This window comes from Panthera leo, chromosome A3, assembly GCF_018350215.1.
Source record: "Panthera leo isolate Ple1 chromosome A3, P.leo_Ple1_pat1.1, whole genome shotgun sequence".
NCBI lineage: Eukaryota > Metazoa > Chordata > Mammalia > Carnivora > Felidae > Panthera > Panthera leo.
This window is the reverse complement of record NC_056681.1, coordinates 11,871,497-11,893,496: the sequence shown is the minus strand read 5'-3', so window position 1 is coordinate 11,893,496 and position 22,000 is coordinate 11,871,497. Positions and strand designations below refer to the sequence as shown.

The 22,000-nt window shown below is 47.9% G+C and overlaps 1 protein-coding gene across 2 annotated transcripts in view; it reads left to right on the top strand.

Moving 5' to 3' along the window:
- The window catches only part of SLC9A8 (solute carrier family 9 member A8), a 70,381-nt gene that overhangs the window by 30,934 nt on the left and 17,447 nt on the right, over nt 1-22,000 (top strand). For both annotated transcript variants that reach the window (XM_042930701.1, XM_042930700.1), the window contains 5 exons: nt 1,443-1,544; nt 2,658-2,692; nt 8,158-8,301; nt 13,924-14,062; nt 15,523-15,628. In XM_042930701.1, the coding sequence (XP_042786635.1) occupies nt 1,443-1,544; nt 2,658-2,692; nt 8,158-8,301; nt 13,924-14,062; nt 15,523-15,628 (526 nt within the window). The remainder of the gene's footprint in view (nt 1-1,442; nt 1,545-2,657; nt 2,693-8,157; nt 8,302-13,923; nt 14,063-15,522; nt 15,629-22,000) is intronic.

The following is a 22,000-nucleotide window of genomic DNA, read 5'->3' as shown; positions in this document are numbered from 1 at the left end:
TGATCTTGGGGTCTTGAGTTCAAGTCTCACGTTGCATGGAGAAATTACTTAAATAAGTAAACTTTAGATAGATAGACAGATGGATAGATAGCAAGCCCTGGACAGCAAACAGGAGTTTTTGATCATGTAACGTATTATCTTGACATACTTTGTAATAATTCACCTTTTCCGGGGCGCCTGGCTGCCTCAGTTGGTGGAGTGCACAACTCTTGGTCTCACAGTTGTCTGTTCAAGCCCACATTGGGTATAGAGATGACTTTAAAATCTTTAAAAAGAATTCGGCACCTTTTCTTAATTAGTTAAAAAATTATAATTGTATAAATTTTGGACTTTGATCAGATGTGAAACACAGTTAATTCCTTCAGTACCTATTAATTATCTTCTATCTGACGGGCATTATGCCAGTAACTATGTTATATAACAGCAGACCAGGTCACTGCCTCCTCCACTGAGCTTATAGCTTAGTGGGACAGACAGACCTCAGTCAAATAGTTACATAAATGAATATAAGATTTTGGGCATGGGGCACCTGGGTGGCTCAGTTGGTTAAGGCATCTGACTTCGGCTCAGATCATGATCTCATGGTTCATGAGTTGGAGCCCCCATCGGGCCCTGTGCTGATGACTCAGAGCCTGGATTCTGTGTCTTCCTCTCTCTTTGCCCCTCCCCTGCTCGCTCGCTCTCTCTCCCTCTCTCAAAAATCAATAAGCATTAAAAATAATAATAATAATAATAATAATAATAATAATAATAATAATAAAAGATTTTGGCCATGTACCAGGAGAGGGTCATTGTGCACTGAGAGCATAGGATAGGATTTGCCCTGGCTGAAAGATCAGAGCCGGCCTCCCTCCTTCAGGAAGAGTCAAGCTATCCTCGGATCTTAAGATGGTTCGGGTTCACCAAGCAAGGAGAAAGGAAGAGTGGTCCAAGCCCAGCAAGCATAATGTGTTCTAAGAACCATAAGCTACCAGTGTGACCAGAACCCAGAGAACAGAGGGGAGGTGTGAGGCCTTCACAGGGGGTCGAACCATCCAGGCTTTGGTTGGGTTTTAGCTGTGTTTTGAGTGGAAGTGGGAGGTCAGGGTGGAGGCATCATAATCAGGCTTGGCTTTTCCAAAGCTCATTCCCGAAGCCCTTGAAGAGCTAGAGGGGGAGGGGCCCCGCTGGTTCGGGCAGTTCCTAGCAGCAGTCCAGGGTGAGGTGATGGCGGCTTGCATGCACGAGGGCCCCAGCGATGTGAATGACTCGGGGAAGGTCACACCGTGACACCTGGCTCCGCGTCAGGCGTGGGGGTGAGGGAGGACTGCCAGGTCTCCAGCCAAACCAGGTAGGCGGCGGTGTCCTTTGCAGAGAATCAGAGGGCTGGGTGGGGGGTGCGTGCCTTCACTGACTGGACCGGCTTCCCTAATCAGTCCTCTCATTTCTGCTTTTTCAAACAGGGTAACTTCTTTCAAAATATTGGTTCCATCACCCTGTTTGCTGTCTTTGGTACGGCAATTTCCGCTTTTGTAGTAGGTGGAGGGATTTATTTTCTGGGTCAGGTAAGAAAAACATCTTTGAAAAATCCTGAAAATCTTACGTTCTTAGAGATAGTGCAGGGGGGTGGGGTAGGGACAGACACCTCGTGGGGCCTGTGTTTCATGTTCAAGGTAAACACTGTCCTGGAAGGAAATCCAAACTCACATGAGGCACAGTAAAAGCATGCTGCAATTGTTTCTAAGTGTCCTCGAAGAGCTTTGGTGTGTGGAATTGAGTGGATCTTCTCCATCATACCCAAAAGTATTTGATCTTACCTGCAAACCAATAATTTAAGACCTAATACTAAAATTAAGGCAGAATATATACCATCAAGGTCTTTAGATTATAACAGTATCAGTTGTGTTCTCAGGTAAATGGAATCAAAGTTAAATACTGTGTCTCAGTAAAAATTTGCATTTTAAAAATCAAACTCGATTCTGAATATGTTCACTCAATTCTAAGCTGTCCACCTGTAGAATTGTATACTCCGGATTTTCCACTATTGCTAAACCAATTCCCAGTGTCATCAATTGGATGTTCTGTACTTTGAGTTCAAATTAATTTGAACTAATTTAAACCAAACCTACCCAGAAAGGTACTATGTATACTTTTGTACTCTGCATGTCTATGCACGTCATAGTTCTTTTCTTTTATGGCTACTTGCACAAAGTTTGCCTGCCCCCGTTCTGTGGACTGAGGGTCAGAGTCGGGCATCTGGGTGACCAGCAGGCCTCTCGTGTGTGTCAGGTGTGTTTGCTTCTGTTGGTGGCTGTCGGCCAAAGCCCACTGCCTCTGATTGTCCCCTGAACTGCTGCCACAGTGGCACCAGAATAGATCTGTCTGTCATGCAACCTTCATTGCTCAGCTTCTAGTAGCAAATGGGAATAAACTTCAGAAAACTATACTTAATTTGGCTTGAAAAGGTAGCATTCTTTTCTGTACTTTTGTTGTATAATGATTGAATGCATGCTTAAACTGAAACTTAGGAGTTTTCTTTATGTTTCAAGTGGTTTGGGGACTGAAGATTAATGTCCTTATTAGTTTCTAATAAAGCACTAATGGACATTTTAATCTTCTTGGCTGTTCTCCAGGGGTTTTTTTTTTGTGTCTATGTGTTTGTGTGTTTTATTTTACAGGCTGATGTAATCTCTAAACTCAACATGACAGACAGGTAAATCTTTCATACTGTCACCCCCGTGTGACTACTTTTCAAACTGGGGATAGTTTTCTCCACCTTGATTCCTGGGTGCGGTGTTTCTCTATTCTGTCTCTCTTTTTGTTTGGCGGATGATTTCTGCTGAATTAACTTGTGGCTCAGAAATTAATCACAACCATATTGTGGAATTTTGAATGTCTCTAGTCAGAGCATTGCTGATTGGAATAATTGATTTAGCTTAAGCCTTGGAGGGAATATCTCTGGTCAGTTAACTGCACCCCGTCCCCAACACCACTCACTGCATCTTGCATTATCCAGAATCCTCTTCACCCAATTTCTGAGTCTTTTCAGTGGCCACAGTGGAAAGTTGTCCTCTTGATAGATCCGGGATGGAGGGGGGAGTGAGGTGTGCATCTTTACTCTGGGGTTCCCACCAAGCCAGGCGTGGGGTAGGGTGCGGGGGGCAGGCAGGGCCAAGGTCTCCACTGTGGATATCTTCCTCAGTCTGAAGCTACTCCAGTGAGCACTCAGAGTTGCCAAGAGCCCAGCTCAGGAATTTCCTTCATCAACTTAGCAAGAAGCAACCTAGGCCGCTGTCTCCCGGATGGTACCAGATCCAGTGCTAAGAAAGAAAGTACACAAGCAGAGTGAGGCCTGGTTTCGTCCCCTCCCTGGGAAGTCTAGCGAATGTACAGCCTTGGTCTGTGTTTCTGTACCATGAGTGCTTGCCTTTGTGGCCTGGCTGGGGGCTAGGAAGCAGGGCTCAGGTGTCCGCCCCAGCTCTCTCCTGTCAGGCCGGTCAGAGCCGTCAGTCTTCAGCAACTTGGGGACTAGAATCTCGAAGCCATTTTCACGGGAAGTGTGCCTCTGAGAACAGCCAGTGCAATCTCCTCTTCCCCCAGGGACATAAATTTTGGAGCTTTTGTTGTAAGATAGTCTTGTTATATAAACAAGTAGCAAAAATCACATTCTTATTCTGTAAGGAGCTAGAAAGAAAGCAGCACTGAGGCCCCGCATTTTGTAAGTATTTTTTGCAAGTGAAGAGAACTGCCCCGTACCTAGTCATACAAAGGAAGATGTCACAGCATTCAGTCCTTCAACCTGTTCTGGGGCAACTGGTTAGAGATACAGAAATGCTTGATAAATTCTTGTGAAACGGAATTAAACCGATGTTTGTTGGGAGGTTGAGGGAGGGAGGAGTAAAAGAATTGTCCCCTAGACAAGCAGAATAAGCCAGGTAGGGATTCTCTCTTGATGTGCAGGCACTTCCTTTCCTGTTAGAAAGTGACCTTCCCGCAGACTGGGAGTGCTCTGGGGAAAATTAGCCAACAGTTGCAAACCTGCAGCCACAGGGCCTGGCCAAGCACTTACCAGAGGGAACTTCCACGTGTCTGGGGGTGGCCGCGGTGGGGATCTGAAGTGTGCACCCTGTCTGAAAGGGACAGCCGCTTCTCAGCTCTACCTAGTCATCGCCCTGTGGGAATGCAGGCACAGAATTACTGGATATTAACAACATTTTTTTTTTTTTTTCAAAAGAGGCCAGGTTTCTAGATTTTAATTAGGGAATTTCCTACTTTTTTTTTTTTAATTTTTTTAATAGTTATTTATTTCTGAGACAGAGACAGAGCATGAGTGGGGGAGGGGCAGAGAGAGAGGGAGACACAGAATCTGAAGCGGGCTCCAGGCTCTGAGCCGTCAGCCCAGAGCCCGACGCGGGGCTCGAACTCACGGACCGTGAGATCATGACCTGAGCCGAAGTCGGACGCTTAACCGACTGAGCCACCCAGGCGCCCAAGGAATTTCCTAGTTTTTAAATGTTGACAACTTACTTTTTTTTAAGTTTATTTATTTATTTTGAGAGAGAAAGAGCGAGAACACACGTGTGCATGAGAGGAGCAGAGAGAGAGAGAGGGAGAGGGAGAGAGAGAGAATTCCAAGCAGGCCACGTGCTGTCAGTGTGCAGAGCCCAACGCGGGGCTCGAACTAACTCACAAACCTGCGAGATCCTGACCCGAGCCAAAGCCAAGGGTCAGACACCCAACTGACTGAGCCACCCAGGTGCCCCAAAAGCTGACAACTTATAATCAGTTTTTCAAAACACCACTTAGGTCAAACATAAGACCCACAGACCTCTGCACAATAGAAAACATAAAAATAACTTTGTTAAACAGAGGGTTGTATTGTAGAGACGTTTCTGCTGGAGAGAGATGTCACTTGTAGATACATCTGAGTCCCTTCTCCACCTCAGTCTGTTTCCTTTTCGCTTGGTTGGTGTTGCTGTCTCTTTTGAGACGATGGAATAAATCAAGAAAACACACTTCTCAGCTGAACTTGTAGCTACTGACCTTTTAGAGGACGAGCCATGAAAGAGGGTGAGGCAGCAACTCACGCCACAGCGAAATGACTCCTTAGAGTCCGACCTCTTGATGAATCAGGCCGTTCATACTTCAGTCCTCCAGGAAAACTCTGCCCCAGTACAGATCCCCAGCCCAAGCTGAGTGTGTTAGATGATTTCTGCAAAGCATTGCCCCCCAACTGTTTGTATGAAAATTCCAAACACAGAAAAGGTAAAGCATGTGCAGTTCATGCCCAGAAGACCGCCAGTTGGGTTCTACGATGACTGTGTCACTGAATTTGCTTTAGCGCAGATCTTTCCATCCGTCCATCCCTCTGTCCATTCAACGGTTGGTCTTTTAGCTCCTGCTCTGGCTTCAGTTCAGGCTCCCACAGGGACCGTGACGAAGAACATCAACCAGGCCTCTTTTAGCACAACTGATACCCAACACAACTAGTTTTAGCAGAAAACCAAAAAACAAAAAGTTGTTGGCTTATAGAACTGAAGGGTCCTGGAGTGATGGCTTCTGGCCTGACAGCCTCCAGGACTCTCTCACTGTGTCTCCGTCCGTTCTTCCTGACGGGCTTCATCCTCAGACACACTTGCCCCGCGTGGCAGCACTGGTGGCTCTGGGCTCACCCCCCCTCCCCCGCCTCGCTTTAGCATCTCTGCCCAAGGGGCCAACCTGATTCCCAGTGGCCTGGTAAAATGCCCAGTGATTGCCCTCTCTGACCAAACTCGGGTCCCCTGCCCACTCCTAGAGCCCCACGCAACTATACGGGTGGAGGGTCGGAGAGGTGTGGCTCCCCAAATGGAAGTTGGGGTGCTTGTTACCAAAACCGGGGGTGTGGATGCTGAGCACAGAGAACCATAGCTGTCTGCTTGGCCTCACTGTCCTCAGAAATGGAGGAAAGGGACCAACCCAGCCGCACAAAGTCGGCACCCGACACAGGAGCCACCAAAGGCTCCCAGGTTCCTCCTCCGTCACCTCCCTCTCTCCTTCAGAGTATCCTTTTCAGACGTTGTTTTTCCTGAGGCCCGTGGCGATTTGCCCTGGGTGAGGAGAGGGAATCAAAGACAAAAGAAGAGACCAGCTCTGTGTCCGGGCTGCAGCAGGAGGGCCTCAAGGCCGGGCTGCCCACAGAACAGGGCCCCTCGGGTTGGCAGCCGTTCGGTGGTGTTGCCTGTCCTTCTCTCCCTGGCCTTCCTCTTCCCTCCCTCCCTCCCTCCCGCCTGCCTTCCACAAATTCCTCTGGGCCGTGCTCAGTACAGATCCTGAGAATGTACCCATGACTAAAACATAGTGCCCACCTGCTTGGCACTCACAGTGAGGGCAAGAGGCAGATGGCATGTGTCAGCCTCGGTGAGAACAGGGCATGTCTTGAACTGAGCTCTGGACTGGGACTGTCTTTCAGGGTCCGCCCCTCAGCTTGGGACCCAGCTGTCCTTGAGGTGAGCAGGCTGTCCCGCACGAGTCCGCATTAATTCAACACAGGGAGCTGCCCGGGAAACCAGCATGCCAGATGACCGACTTACAAAGCAGGCTGTGGCTGGCAAGGCAGCAAGGCAGCTCATCCCCCCGGCTCTGCTCACCCCGAGCCTGGGCTCACGTGACTGTGCAGAGTGACTGAGCGTGGGCAGGCCCACCACCATAGCTCCCCTTTCCCTTCCAGGCTGCGAGCTTGGTGAGGGCATGAAACAGAGACAGATGGTCTCTGGCTTACATCTCTCCCCGGGTCTGTCCCCTTGAGAGCCCCTGTTTTGTCTTACTTGGTGGAAGGGGGCAGACCTAATCTGTCTGCTGATCTGGAAAGGAAGAGCCAGGCACGGCATGTGGCATTGAGGGGATCGCAAGGCCTGCAAGGACTCCCAAAGGGTAGAAAGAAACAGGCAGAGAGGATAAGTCATCCAGACTCCTGGGGAGGCCCACGGGGCCCTGCCTCACTTGCCAGCCTCTGACATCTGCCGCTGCCTCTCACGGGGCCGCTGCCACACTCACCGGCTTCTCAGGCCGCCAAGTTTGCCCCCACCTCAGAGGGAGCTTGCTGCTGTCTCTGTCCCCAGATCCTGACTTGGCCATCTGCTTCCTGTCATGTAGGCCCTTGTTTAAGTAAGTGTCATCTCTTCAGAGAAGCCTTTTCTGACCATCCGCTGTGAGTGGCCCACCCCCTGCCACCCACCAGATCACTCTGATCTCCCGTGTAACGCTTGCCATTTTTCCAAACTGGCCTTAGTCTCTGGATGTTGCTGTAACCAGTGTCTCGGTGAGGAGCACGGACTTGGGGCCAGGCGGCCCGTGTTTGGATCCTGGGTCTTGCCACTTCTCAGCTGTCTGACCTCGGGCAAGTTGCTTACCCTCATTGTCCCTCCACCTGCGCTATGTAACCGTGGTGGTAATGGTACCACCTCACGTGGTTGCCGTGTGGAGCGCTGAGTTCCTAGATGTCAAGGGCTCGGACCAGTGCCCGGGACGCGGCAAGTGCCACACGAAGGTTTGCTGTCATTACGGCCTCAATGCCTGCAACATGCCAGGCAACTAATACCTCTTTGTCGGAGGTAGTTACACCTTCCTGGGCACTGTTGGGGAAACCCCTGGCCCGGAGGGAGGCAGCCCTGGTGTTGGTGTCCCCCAGCCCAGCCACCCATCCCCTCGAGGCACGGCAGAGTTGCCGCGGACTTCGGCACTTTCTTAGATGCTGCAAGTCTGAGTAGAGGCTGTGGTCGGTCACAGGGGCACTCTAGTGGCCTGGTGGCAAGGGGAGAAGCAGAGGTCACACCCAGGAGTTCGTGGGGCCTGTGGGTGAGGCCCCCCTGAGCCATCATGCTTCCAGCTGCTCTGACAAAGAGCTAGGCTGGGATGTCTGTAACGTCCATCTATCTGTCACCGGTCAGATAAAGTCTTGGTACTTCGGTGGAAAACCAGGCCGTTTCTAACAAAGGCTTGTGGAGCGGGCCTTTCACCGCCCCACCCGCAGTGTCAACCAGCAGGTGTTACAAGTGGGGAAAAGACACCACCTTCTGGAGTTACTTCAGCCCCAGTGTGTATTAGTATGTTAGGCCACATGCAGTCTGGGCTTGGATGTTTTATATGTGGACTATGTGATAAGCATTGCAGAATTACCCCTTCTTTTTCTCTTCTTTGCAGCTTTGCATTTGGCTCCCTGATTTCTGCTGTGGATCCAGTGGCCACTATTGCTATTTTCAATGCACTTCATGTGGACCCAGTGCTCAACATGCTGGTGTTTGGAGAGAGTATTCTCAACGACGCCGTCTCCATTGTCCTGACCAAGTGAGTGTCCTTTCTTCAAGGACGGCACTGAAGGTCCTTGTAGCAAAGGGACAGGTATTTGCATGCAGTCCTTGTGGTCTGGGTGATGGGTTCACTCGCTTCTCGGTCTTCTGTCCTGAGAAGCCCTGTCACCCCCAGCAGAACTGTCAAGGTCCCGGCTGATTCGAGGAGAGCCTGCCTTCTAGGACCTACCTTAGAGCGGTGGTTTCGAGTCCACCTTCTTGTCAGCACCCCTGGGGGCGCTCATTAGCCAGAGCACTCCCAGGCCCCACCCTCACAGCTTCTGATTCATTTGTTTGGGGGTAAGTCCCAAGAACTTCGGCTTTTGGGAGTTTGTTTTGTTTTGTTTTAGAGAGAGAAGGCTTGAGTGAGCAAGGGGGCAGAGAGAGAGAGAGAGAGAGAGAGAATCCCATGAGGGGCAGAGAGAGAGGTGGGGAAAGAGAAACCCACCCAAGCTCCTCACTGTGAGCTCGGCGCCCAGAGCGGGGCTCGAGCTCAGGATGAGGGAGCAGCCAGTTGAGGGATGGGTGTTGGGACAGCTTCGGTGCAGACGACAGCAGTAAACGCAGGCCCTGCTCTCCCACTTAGGAGCTGTCTCAGGTCACCTTCCCGTTTCACAGCCATAAAATAAGCGAGTGATACTGACAGGCATGTCCCACCTCGAGATGCTGTTGTGTGAAAGCTACCTGGGAAACTGTAAATTTTTTTCAAATGTTCATTGGCATTACTGCCCTTGTTGATAGCACCTGAGAAATTATAGATGAATCATAAAATGTCAAGAAGCCATTGAGAAAGAGAAATGAAACGAATTTAAGACCATCTCAGATGCATTTATCGGACTCAGGGCTATTTTTCTTGAACTCTGTCTTTTGTGGCGTTCATTAGCACGTATGGGCAGGAGACCCAAACAGTTCTACCAAAAACAGAGAAGGCACAAAGCGGTTGGAGAAAAGAGCCCTGGACAGTGTTTCCCAGACGAGCTAAGAGAATTTTAGGAGTCCGTCCGTGTTCCGCTCAAGAATAGAATCTCCGTTACCTGAACACTGACTTGTTTCCTTTGTTAAGGGATTCCTTGCTAAGCACAACCACTCTGTAGTAGTTAGCATTTTCTTGAAAGCTTTATTAGAGGTTACATTTAGAATTTTTACGTTAGAATAAAATGACATTTTTATAATGGAAGGAACCCAGGGTTTGGAATCAGGCTGACCTGGGTTCAAGCCCCAGTGATGCCACCGATAGCCGTGCGACCCTGAGCCACTCTCTCTGAGCTACATGTGTCTCAGCAGTAAAGTGAGGGTGATAATGCCCCAGCCCAAGGTTAGATTTGAGGATTGAATAACTACAATCCTGCGTGAAAAGCATTGGACATCAGTGAATGTGAGACCCTTTCCTCTTCTACACCTGTCCCCCAGGCACGGTTTCATGTCTTTGTCCTAGTTTTGTCCTACTTTTGCAGGAAGAACTTTCTCAAATGTTGCTTAATTAATTGCAAGAGGTGCTTAGCAGACCTTAAACAAAACCAAAAAAAAAAAAAACTTTAAACTATTTTTGTTATTCTGAAAGTAATACCTTTATTCTTTATATAAAAGAAAACACAGAGCGCATTACGTGCGATACTATTACCCAGAGGTAATTACAGTTAACAATTTGGTGGGAGTATACATACATTTTATTGAGATGGGCTTATATCCCGTATACTGTATTGTAACTTTTTCTCTGAGCAGAGTTGAAAAATAATGTCACATAACATCATTTTCCTTGTTACAGAGTATTCCTTTCTACAAATGTACTATGATCTGTTTAGCAAGTTCCCCCATTATTGGCTTTTTCACATTTCTCTTGGCAAAAATTTCTATGGCTTTATTAGGAAATTCTCAGACATCATGCTGTAGATAAGACCTTTAAAAAGTCTGATGGCAATATTTTTTTCTTGTTTAGGATCTACTCTGGAAAGCCTTTTAGCTTTTGGGTTTTAACTTTGGTTCCGTGTCTTGGCTACACGTACTGAACATTCGTGATAAAGTATTTTGTCCAAATTGGAGGTGACATCATGAGTTATTTTTACACATTGGGAGCTCAACTCAGCTGCTTTATGTCTAATTTATTTTGCTTTTAAAAATCTGTCAGAAGGAGGATCTCTTCTGAGCTTTTCCAAGAGGAAAGAAAAGGTTAAAGGTTTTCTGTTAAAGACTTTGACAGAAGGGTAAAGATGAGAAGATATTTTCTTTTGAAAATGAGAAATGATGGAGTCGCTGTAACTAGCCAAAGTTTCTTCCCGGAAAAGTGCTTTTCTGAAGGCCAAGATCGCCTGTGATGGCAGTTCCCAAAACCGCCTCCGTGCGCCACAAGCGTGTGTAGCTTCCAGCCCCGCCCCCCTTCGCCACTGCTGGTATCCGGCCCGGGGTGGAACATGCTAAAGGCCGGCCGTCCACCCCCAGCGTCTGGCGAGGGCCCTCCATGTGCCAGACGTCACTCAGAGACCCGCTGGACTGGACGGAGCTCAATCCAAGGTGGGGGAAAGCTGCTCACGGAAAAGTGCGCACAGTGCCTTGAGTACGAGAGACAGACAGCCATGCTGAGGGGTTCGAGTGAGGCTTCTCAGCCAAGTTGTCCGTGAGCCCGTCGGCATATTCAGGTTGAAGAGGAGAGAGAGGGGAGGGTCGGGGAGCAGTACAGGAGAGGGCCGCTTCAGCTTTCCTTGGTTATAGGGTAGAATCACGTCTTGTTTCAGAGTGGGCTTCACAAATGGTTGCTTTCGAAGTGACCTGACACGTTTATCTTTGCAGCTGAATATGTGAATGAATTACCCCTTTTTTTGAGGTTTTCACTTTCAAAAGTTCCAGAAAGCTATCTTCTGCTTCTTCGGGGGCTTTAAAATTTTTTTTTTTTTTTAATATTTATTTATTTTTGAGAGAAAGACAGAGTGCGAGCAGGGAGGGGCAGAGAGAGAGGGAGACACAGAATGCGAAGCAGGCTGCAGGCTCTGAGCTGTCAGCACAGAACCCAACACCGGGCTTGAACCCACGAACCACGAGACCATGACCTGAGCCAAAAACGGACGCTTAACTGACTGAGCCACCCAGGCGCCCCTTCGTTAATTTTAATTAAATTATTTTTAGCTTTGATTTGTTAGTATGACGATTTATTCTTACAATAATTGCTGTAGAGGAAACCTTCTTGCGCTCTCCGGCCGCAGCGTAAGCTCACAGAATGGATCCTGAAGCAGCCTTGTCTCTTCAAAGTGTGAGAAAAGGACCTGAAAAACAAAAATGTAGAAAGTTACCAGGTCAGAAAGAGTCCAAATTCTAATTTCATTTATGTTGAGTTGAGAAATCGTTGGCCTCTGTCCTGGGTCTCCTATCAACCCTTGGTGTGACCTCACCAGTGAGTCGCTTCCGTGGGGCCTCCGCATGAACGGAAAGCAAGGCTCCAACCCGTGTACCAGCCGTGGCGGCGATATGGGGGTCGGGGCCGGGCACTGTGTGCGGGTGGCCTGCAGATCCGTCTGGGAACTGTGGGTGAGCACTGGCCCGGTGAGAACCCTTGCTGGCTCTCAGCACTCCCCAAGGTGGGGCGTTAACCTGTGGTCTGCTGGGAAAGAAAGGGGTGGGGGAGTTGTGCAGTCAGGTCACTTTGGAAAACTTGTGCGAGAAAAGTTAGATTCCTTTTTTGCAGGAGTTTTCAGAACCTTTGTTATGTTACACTGTGCTGCGAATCACTACTGAAAACTTCCTGAGGTTATTTGACCAAGCTACACTTTTATTAGAGATTATCCCACTTTAAAATGACAGCAATTCATGAAACACTGATTCATGAAACTGAGTATTTCTATTGACAATTCTTTGTTTTGTTTACGGATTCAGCAGAAATTTACTGAGTGTCTTTGTATACTAGGCTCTGCCTTAGGCCCTGGATATGTGGCAGTGAACGAGATGGATGCAGGCATGGGCTTCATGAATGACTCATGACTTTGGCACTTGCTGTGAAGAAGTAAGGGACCAGGAGAGCCTGTAATATGTGAAGGGGTCAGGGCGGCTGTCCCTGAGGAAGTGACACTGGCCCTCGGTTCTGAGGAACAAACTGGGGAGTTAGCTGGGGGCAGGGAACAGTGAAAGATGACCTACAGAGAGGTGCCCATGACAGTGGGGTCCTTTCTGAATGAGGAGATGGGGTCATGAGGGCAGAGGAGTCAGCTCCTGCGTAGACAGACTGGCCTTCCTCCTGAAAAGCAGCAGGAAACTGTTGCTGGGTTTGAACCGGCCAGTAACCCGATCAGATTGTGTATTTTAAAGGGATCATCCAGGCCAGTGAGGGGAGAATGGGTCAGTCCCTTAGGAAGACAAGGATGTTTGGACAGAGTGATGGAGCCCAAGGCCCGGAACAGAGGGTGGTAAGGGACGGAAGGAGAGAAGTGGATGGGCTTGCGAGTAGTCTAAGGGTAGAATCCGTTAGGAGGAGGGTCTTTAATGACAGAATAACTTCGTTGTAATGGTATAATGGTTTTCCCTTTGGGGAGAAAACCGTTCATTGAATTTAATGGCTTCCGACATTTCACTTTGTTCTGTTAGCCTAAAAGGAAAGTTCTTTTAATTCTCCCTAATGCCTCCTAAATCCACTCTCTTAGCCTGTACCCAGTGACACTTCTTTTTTTTTTGTAATTTAAGTTTAAGTTTATTTATTTATTTTGAGAGAGAGAGAAAGAGCCTGAGCAAGAGAGGGACAGAGAGAGAGGGAGAGAGAATCCCAAGCGGTTAGCACAGAGCCTGACGCGGGGCTCGAACTCATGAACCGTGACATCATGACCTGAGCTGAAACCAGGAGTCGGACAGTTAACCCACTGAGCCACCCAGGCGCCCTCCCAGGTCGCCCCATTCTCCTCTGATTTCCTGCCATGGCTTCAATGATCCCCCCCAGCGGGATCCCCCCCAGGATCCCCCCCCCCAACCAGACTGGAAACACTGCCCATGGCTCCCTAGTGCCTTTGGGATGAACTACCATCTCCTTAGGTTGGTTCATCAAAAGCCTTTCACACATCCGCCATGGCTGCTGGTCTTGCCTTTTCTCTTGCCGCTGTTCTCTGCACTGGCACCCCCGCCCCTGTCCCGTTTCTGTGTTCTGTCCCTGCTAATCTCTGAAATTGAAGCTTCCGGAATGTGCTGTGCATTCTTGGGCTCCTTGCCTCTGCACATGCTATTCTCTCGGCCCCGGGCACTTTCCCTCATTTCTTCACCTGTTAACTCTTCTTTTTTCTAACTCTAAACCTGGCTCACGTGTCATGAGGAACCTTCCTTGACCACTGCCAGTCTGAGTTAGATGCCCCACCCCGTGTTTCTGCACCCTGTGCCCTTCCCCGAGTGGTCATTTGTTCCCGTCTTGTTTGTCTTCCTCACCAGACTGAAGGAGCCCTTCCAGGGCAGGGACTCTGCTCTCTCATCTCGGAACCCCCTGAAACTAACACCGTGCCTGCAACAAAGTAGGCAAACAAATAAGTGACCCAACCCGATGATGGAATGAGCGAATGAGCGAACGCCTAAGCAAGAATCCAGTTCTGAGTTTTAGTTAACTTCTAATAACTTTGTCTATAACATTTTAACTTCTTCCTGTTTTTCTTTTATTTCCTAGCACAGCTGAAGGTTTAACAAGGAAAAATATGTCAGATGTCAGTGGGTGGCAAACATTTTTACAAGCCCTTGGCTACTTCCTCAAAATGTTCTTTGGCTCAGCAGCACTCGGCACCCTCACTGGCTTAATCTCTGCACTAATATCCTTTTAATATGATGAGCACGCGTGGCCGAGAAGATTTTCTTAATTACATTCATCTACATTCAGCCATTTTCTCCCCTTCCTTCTGGAGGCCGGGGGCCAGTTTTAGTCTAAGGTTGAGTTTGAAGAAGGATCTTTATTTAGTTTGGGTTTGAGGATCACTTTAATTGAAACTCAAGGATTTTTAGATTTAACATGTTAAGATTTAGGACGTCACTGTTCAAAGTGTCAGATCTCAGTTGGATCTGATTTCAGGGGAGCTTCTCAGTTCAGAAGATTTTCAGTTTCACTGCCTCACTTTTCACATTCAGAGAACTGGAAATTAATTTCCTCTGAAAATACCAGCTTGACTAAGTCTTTACCCCACTGAAAGTGTTTATCTGGAAGACCAGACAAGAGACTTTTAAAATGAGCTCCATCCAAGTTATTCGCACTGATGGCATTGTTTAACAGCCCATAAGCTTTTCCAGCCGGAGGAGGAAAAGGCTCGTTAAGGCCAATGACACCTTCATTGCTGTAGAAAATTTGTCCTGCTTAAAATAGGAACAGGCACCAGACCATTTCTGTGGGAGCCTAAGCCTGTGTCTCAGGGAGTTGGCCGCCTGGCCCTCGTCCACGAGCAGTTTGTTCCACAGATGGCCGGGAGAGCCACCCCTGCCTGTGACAGCCATGCTTGTCTGCCGTCCTGTTGAATTTTGCCTTCACCTCCTTTGTCCAGAAGTCTAAAGGCATTCTATTGTTGGCTGACAGCGTCTCATATTGTACCAATAAACGGGATGGAAAGGAGAACTTTTTCTAGTTCAGCGTTTTCCTCCATATTCCTCTCGGGGGACAGGGGGGCGGGAAGCATCGGCTGTGATGGAGCCAAGTAGATGGGTGCTGTGAGCCCAGCATAGGCACGTGGGCTGTATTTGAATACAGAGAAGATTCTCCTTCCACAAGGGCGTGAGTTTAGAAGTCTCCAGGGATAGGAAGGAGGGTCCTTCTGCGGGGCCTTTTACCCTGGAGTTCTGGGCACCCCGTTAGCGGTCTCCTCTGACGTTGGAGGAGGGGTGAAAGAGTGACTCGGCCCTGGAAGGGACCTGCCATTGTGGGCTGTCCTCAGTCTGGCTGCGGCCCCAGCTCTGCCCCCGCAGCCCCAGCATACTGCCAGCCTTCCGAGTCAGCATTTTTTAAACACGTTGACTTAGGTTGATTTTAATTTTCCCCCCACCATTTGTCTTAGGAATTTACAGCTCTTAGTGTTTTGTCAGCTTCCCTTTCTTAAAACAACAGTCTCCCTGCAAAGAAGAAAAAAAAAATCCATAATGACAGGTTTTCATGTGTTACCTTGGAATGTCCCAAACTCTTTTGTGTTCGTTGTTTACCGTGTGTATTTGGAAAGCAGCGGTTTTGTGACTTTTCTACATCTCCCGTCAACTGTCCCTTGGTTCTTTTTCCTTGACAACTGTTATTTACGTGCTAAAGCATATTGACTTGAGGAAAACGCCTTCCTTGGAGTTTGGCATGATGATCATTTTTGCTTATCTTCCTTATGGGCTCGCTGAAGGAATCTCGCTCTCGGGTAAGTGACAGAAACATGAAATGCTGGGGTTGACGGCGGTCCTGCCTGGTGAAAGAGGTTATGTCAGTGGGGTCACTTTCAATCCCAAGAGACGGTCACAACTCAGAAGAGCTTAAGCAATAAAGGGGATTTACCGGCCCTGTAAGGACACCTCTGAATTTAGACCTGGCTGGATTCAGGGGCTCAGTGTCATGGTCACATTTTCTCTTCACCCACCATCCTGTAGTGGAGATCAGAATATCACTTCCAGTGCTGCTGCTTTCCCAGAACAAGGCCTCTAAGGGGCCTTCACTCAAAGGATGGGGTCAGCCTGCCAAGGGCAGTGAATCCTCTAGCCTGGCCCTAGCCCCTGGTGCCCACTGATCTGCTATATTCTGTCATTACAGTTTTGCCTCTTCTAGAATGCCGTACAAATGAAATCATGTAGTGCATAGACTTTTGTGTCTCCTTTCTTTCAGTCATCATAATGCTGAGACACATCCATGTTTTTGCAGGTATCAGTAGTTTATATATACATTCTCACAGCACCACATTTTATCCATTCGCCATTTGAAGGACGTTTGGGTTTTTTTCAGACTTTATAGCTACGAATATTTGTGCCTATTTTCAAGTATCTTGGATAAATACCGAAGGGTGGGTCGCTGGGTCATATAGTAAGTATATGTTTTATGTTATTAGAGACTGCCAAGTGTTTTCTGGAACGATGGGGCCATTTGGCATCCCCACCGGAATGTTAAGAGAGAGTTCCAGTTGTTTCACGTCCTCATCAACACTCACTCTAATGTTTGAAAGTTTAGCCATTCAGATATGTGTGCGGCAACTTGATTCTGATGTGTTTTGGAGTAATTCTTTCTATTCTGCTTGGGGTTCATGGAGCTTCTTGGGTTTATACTTTATGAGGTTATAGCTCTTCACCAAATTTGGTAAATTTTTACCCATTTCTTTAAATGACTTCCTTCTGTTCTCCCATCTCTTCCCCTGTTGGGAGCCCAGTTACTTAAATTATGATAGACAACATGCTATCATCCCATAATACACTTTGCTTTTCTAATTTTTTTCAATCTTTTTCTTTTTTTCTTTCTAAGCTTTACTTTGCTTCGGCCAGTTTCTGTTTCTGTGTCTTTGTGGTTTGGATCTTCTGCCTGCCCATTATCCTGTCGGTCCCATCCAGTGTATCTTTTTTTTTTTTTTTTTTTAATTTTTTTTTTTAACGTTTATTTAATTTTGAGACAGAGAGAGACAGAGCATGAACGGGGGAGGGTCAGAGAGAGAGGGAAACACAGAATCGGAAGCAGGCTCCAGGCTCTGAGCCATCAGCCCAGAGCCTGACGCAGGGCTCGAACTCACGGACCGCGAGATCATGACCTGAGCCGAAGTCGGATGCTTAACCAACTGAGCCACCCAGGTGCCCCAGCATCCACTGTATCTTTCATTTCAAATATTGTGTTATTCACCTTACAGAAGTTCCCTTTGGGTCATTTTTATATCATTGTTTTCTCTCCTCACGTTCATGATTATCTCTACATTCTTGAGTATATGGAATACATTTATTTATTTAAAAATTTTTTAATGTTTATTTTTGAGAGAGAGAGACAGAGTGTGAGTGGAGGAGGGGTAGAGAGAGAGGGAGACACAGAGTCTGAAGAAGGTTCCAGGCTCCAAGCTATTAGCACAGAGCCCAACGTGAGGCTCGAACTCATGAATCACGAGATCATGACCTGAGCCGAAGTCGGACGCTTAACCGATTGAGCCACCAGGCGCCCCGTGGAGTACATTTATAAGAGCTGCTGTGCTGTAATGGCCTTGTTTGCCAGTTCCATCCTCTCTGTCCATTCTAGGACTCTTTCTGTCAGTTAACTTTTCTTCTGCCTCTAAGTCATATTTTCCTGCTCTTTGCTTGCCTATTAATTTTGTATTGAATGCCAGTCGTTGTAAACTTTATTATGTCTTTGACTACTAGATTTTCTCGTATTCTTCATAGAGTTCTGGATTTTCTTCTGCCGTGTCTCTAAGTTTCTTGGCATCCATATAATCCTTTTGAAGTTTACTTTTAAACTTTGTCAGCAGGTCCAGACTAGCACTAGGAAGTAATGCAGTGCCCTTCTGAGGACTCTGCCTCCCACTCTGGCCTGTAGGAACGCAAACTTCCCAGCCTTATGTCTCCTTCGGGTTTGTTGGCCTATTGCTTTTAACAGTCCGGGATTCGGGGGGCCACTCTCGCAGTTCTCTGGAGCTCTCTTTCTGTGCAGCCCCTCCTCTCGGGTATCCTGGCTGCTTCGGGTCCCCCTCTTCTCAGCTACACTGACTGTGCTGGGCTCAATTTGGAGTTCCCCTCCCCGAGCCTCAGCCTGGAAACTATGTCAGGGCAGTAAAGTGGGCTGGGGCCTGGAGCAGGAATGGCCACTTTGTTTGTGTCCCTGTCAGTAACGTTTCCCTTCTGACAGTCCCACCCTGTGGTGCCCAATCCAGAAGACAGTTTCGTTTCATAGCTTTTATCAGGCCTTCTAGTTGTTTATGGCAGGACGGCAGCTTTCACAGCAGTTATTTCTTCATGGGCGAAGTGGGAGTCCCCAGTGGTTTTTAATGACTGTTGAGCAGAAGTCTCCCCACAGATCACTCTCTGGAATTACACGTGGGAACTCTGTGAGCAGATCTTGCCAAGGAGGACGCCGAGAGGACTCTGGCCATTTTCAATGGAGAACTCTTTGTAAACCTCATGGGGTTTTGTTTGTTTGTTTGTTTGTTTGTTTGTTTTTAATTTGATTTGTGCCCAAGCCAGTTCTCTTGGATAGTTTTGTCTCAGTATCTGCCATCAAGTTCCTTCTCTTCTCTTTCCTGAATTTTGGCACTTACATAAACATTACCTGTGAGTCATTGGCTGTAGCCTGGCTATTTTTACCTCTGTTTTTCTAAATTGCTCCCCACCCCTTTGAGATGAACACTGAGTACCTGCTGGCAAAGATAAATTTCATGCCTCTGTTTGGAATTTGTGATTAAAACAGAGGAGTGTGTTTCTTGTTTCCAGAGAGGCAGTGTGAGTTCTGTGACTAGGGTTTCGTTTCTTTGAGGACCTTGGCTGCACACACCAGTAGGGCCGAAGACAGCACGTGCAAGCCAAGAGCACACACGGCCACCTCTCGACAGTTGGCCTGGCTGTGCCCACGTTAGTCTTCGGGATATCTGTCACACAGGGTTTTCAGAGAAGGCTAGGATGTCCCTGATGTGTTGTGAGGACCTTCTAGTCCGTCGGAAAAGGAGTACATCAGGAAAGGTGATGTTTGCTGTCCCTCCTTCCTTTCCACGCGGTGCTTTCCCTGTCACAAAGGCTTGAGCGAGCAGTTGCCAAGAACACGGAGCAGGACGCTGCCTCCAAATCACACACCTAAATCACGTGTTTGGAACACAGCGGTTAAGGACACCGGACAGACCTGGGTATGAGTCCCAGCCCCGCCTCTCGTTAGCTGTGTAACCTCACACGCCCCATGTAACCACTCTGAGCATCCACTTCCTCCTCATGAAATGGGGCCACCCCGAGGCTTGTGGTGAGGGTTAAAGGGAGCGATGCAAGGAAGAATCCTGACCGAGGGCATCAGTGCGTGTTATTAATAGGGTGACCGCACATCCTGGTGGCCCTAACATGTAAATTCATCACTCTCAAAAATATCCTGGTTTCAACAGCCAATTGAATAGTCCCCCCCTAATTATGAGTTAGTGTTAGCTATTCTCAGAATCTTTGTTTTAATTCTATCAGTGTTAGTTATTCTATTCATTTAGGCCAGTTTTGAGGGCCACTTTACCCTCTAAGGACTGAAGGATGAATAGACCCCCACCTTTGTCAGTTTAACCAACTGTGGGCTGAGGGAGGGGGATTGGGGCAGAGTGACACTCTGTCATGATGGGTCACAGAGGATGGAACTTTTGGGGTTGAAGGGTGAGCTTGCAAAATTGACCAGGACGTAACACGTTCTGCAAAAGTTTGGGAAGATGTGGGCCAAAGGTGGAATGTGTTGTGCAGCCCTCACGTGCACAGGTGCATATCCAGGGAATTCCTTTGCAGCACTACCTGTGAGAGAGAACATTTGTGTGTTGGAAGCAACCAAATGTTCATCAGTCATAGGAAATTAAGGAAGTTTGGGTCTGTTCTCAAAATGGAATCCTGTGCAGCCGCCGAATAAATGAATTTGACCTATTTGTGCTGCCACAGAAAGAACTCCAAGATGTATTGTTAAATTTTAAGAAAGAAAATTGGAACACCGTGTATTCATCCTTTCTACAAATATTTATTAAATGCCTATCCTGTGCCGAGAACTGTCCTTGGTACTGGGGATGCAGTAGTCAGCAAGACAAGAGCAAAGGAAAGACAGTTCTTTCGTAAACCCATACGGCAACTTCAGGTAGTGAGAAGTGACAGGAAGGAGAGAAATCAGAGCCATGTAATAGTGGCGTGGGGGGGCAGACACATCATGCCTTAGGGGATCAGGAAGGTCTCCTCAAACAGGTGGCACCCAAGCTAAGACCTGCATGGTGAGAAGGGAGTCAGCCAAGGAAGGGTCTGGGGCAGGAATGCTGAGCAGTGCTAAGTGTCCCAGATCCACATGAGGGAACTTGACGCCCTCCAGGAAGAGCAGGAAGTACAGCATGGCTGAGGCACAGGGGTAAGGACCCCAGCCCACGGGGTTCTTAGGCCCGAGAAGGAGTTGGGATTCTGTGATGTGTGCAAAGGCAGGTCAGTGTTGGGAGGCCTTTTGAAGATCCCTCTGCTGGTGATACATGCCGTGTACATAATGCAATCCTATTTATTGCTTTTTATTTTTTATTTTTTTATTTTTTTTAACGTTTATTTATTTTTTTGAGACAGAGAGAGACATAGCATGAACGGGGGAGGGGCAGAGAGAGAGGGAGACACAGAATCGGAAGCAGGCTCCAGGCTCCGAGCCATCAGCCCAGAGCCAGTTTGACACGGGGCTCAAACTCGCGGACTGCGAGATCGTGACCTGAGCTGAAATCGGACGCTTAACCGACTGAGCCACCCAGGCGCCCCTATTTATTGCTTTTTAAAGATAGATAAGCTTTATAATGGCATAGGAAAAGAACTGGCAATCTGTATAGGGAACTGTTAACAGTAGTTACCTCTCTAGGCGAGGTGATGTGAATGGAGATTATCTTGTTTTACTCTGTACCTCGGAGTCTGGATGTTTTAAAGCAAACTATGTTTATTTTGAGGTAATTAGCAAAGAAAACTGACTATGGTTTGATCCAGACTTCAGCAAGTTCATCATATTTTACCTCCAGTAAGGTACAGTACACTGGAAGTCGTACCACATGACACGTTTCACCTTCTGCCTTTGGACTTGAATCTCTATTCATCACCATTCTTCATTATGTTTAAAATAGTGGGTTTAGGGGCGCCTGGGTGGCGCAGTCGGCTAAGCGTCCGACTTCAGCCAGGTCACGATCTCGCGGTCCATGAGTTCGAGCCCCGCGTCAGGCTCTGGGCTGATGGCTCAGAGCCTGGAGCCTGTTTCCGATTCCGTGTCTCCCTCTCTCTCTGCCCCTCCCCCGTTCATGCTCTGTCTCTCTCTGTGCCAAAAATAAATAAAAAACGTTGAAAAAAAATTTAAAAAAAAAAAATAAAATAAAATAAAATAAAATAGTGGGTTTAACTGAGACTAGAAATAGATTTCCCCTCTCCCACCCTCCCCCTTTCCTTCCTTCTTTCCTTCCTTCCAAGAAGCTGACCTTTTTACTGCACTGTTATTTACATCCTTAAATGATTTTGCCTTCTAGAAGAAGTACACGTGTCAGAATTCTTACAGGGCATTTTTTTTTTTAATGTTTATTTTTGAGAGAGAGAGAGACAGCGTGAGCAGGGGAGGGGCAAAGAGAGAGGGAGACACAGAATCTGAGCTGTCAGCGCAGAGCCCGACGCGGGGCTCGAACTCACAGACCGAGAGATTATGACCTGAGCCAAAGTCAATGCTCAACTGACCTAGCCACCCAGGCGCCCCAAGGGCATTTTTTAAAATACCCAGACCTTTTGTCTCTATAAGTGAGCCTATTTGCGCCATTTTCCCCGTGGTGTTTTTACAGCATGTGTGGAGGGCACCTGCAGGGGGTGAAGGTGGTCTGGGTGGCGGAAAAGCTACCTGAGCTTAGGGAGCACTCAGGGCAGACACTTGAGCTGCCCCTTGGGCTTTTGCACCCTCTGCTGATGCTGACTCTTCCCTTTCCCCAGAACTCGAGAGATGTCCCCACCTCAGACTAGCCCGGGGTAAAGGCGGTGGCTGGCTGTTCACTCTTGCATTGGACAGAGGGCTCATTTTCATATGGTCCAAATTCACCCTCCAGATGGGGTTTGTTTATCTATACGGA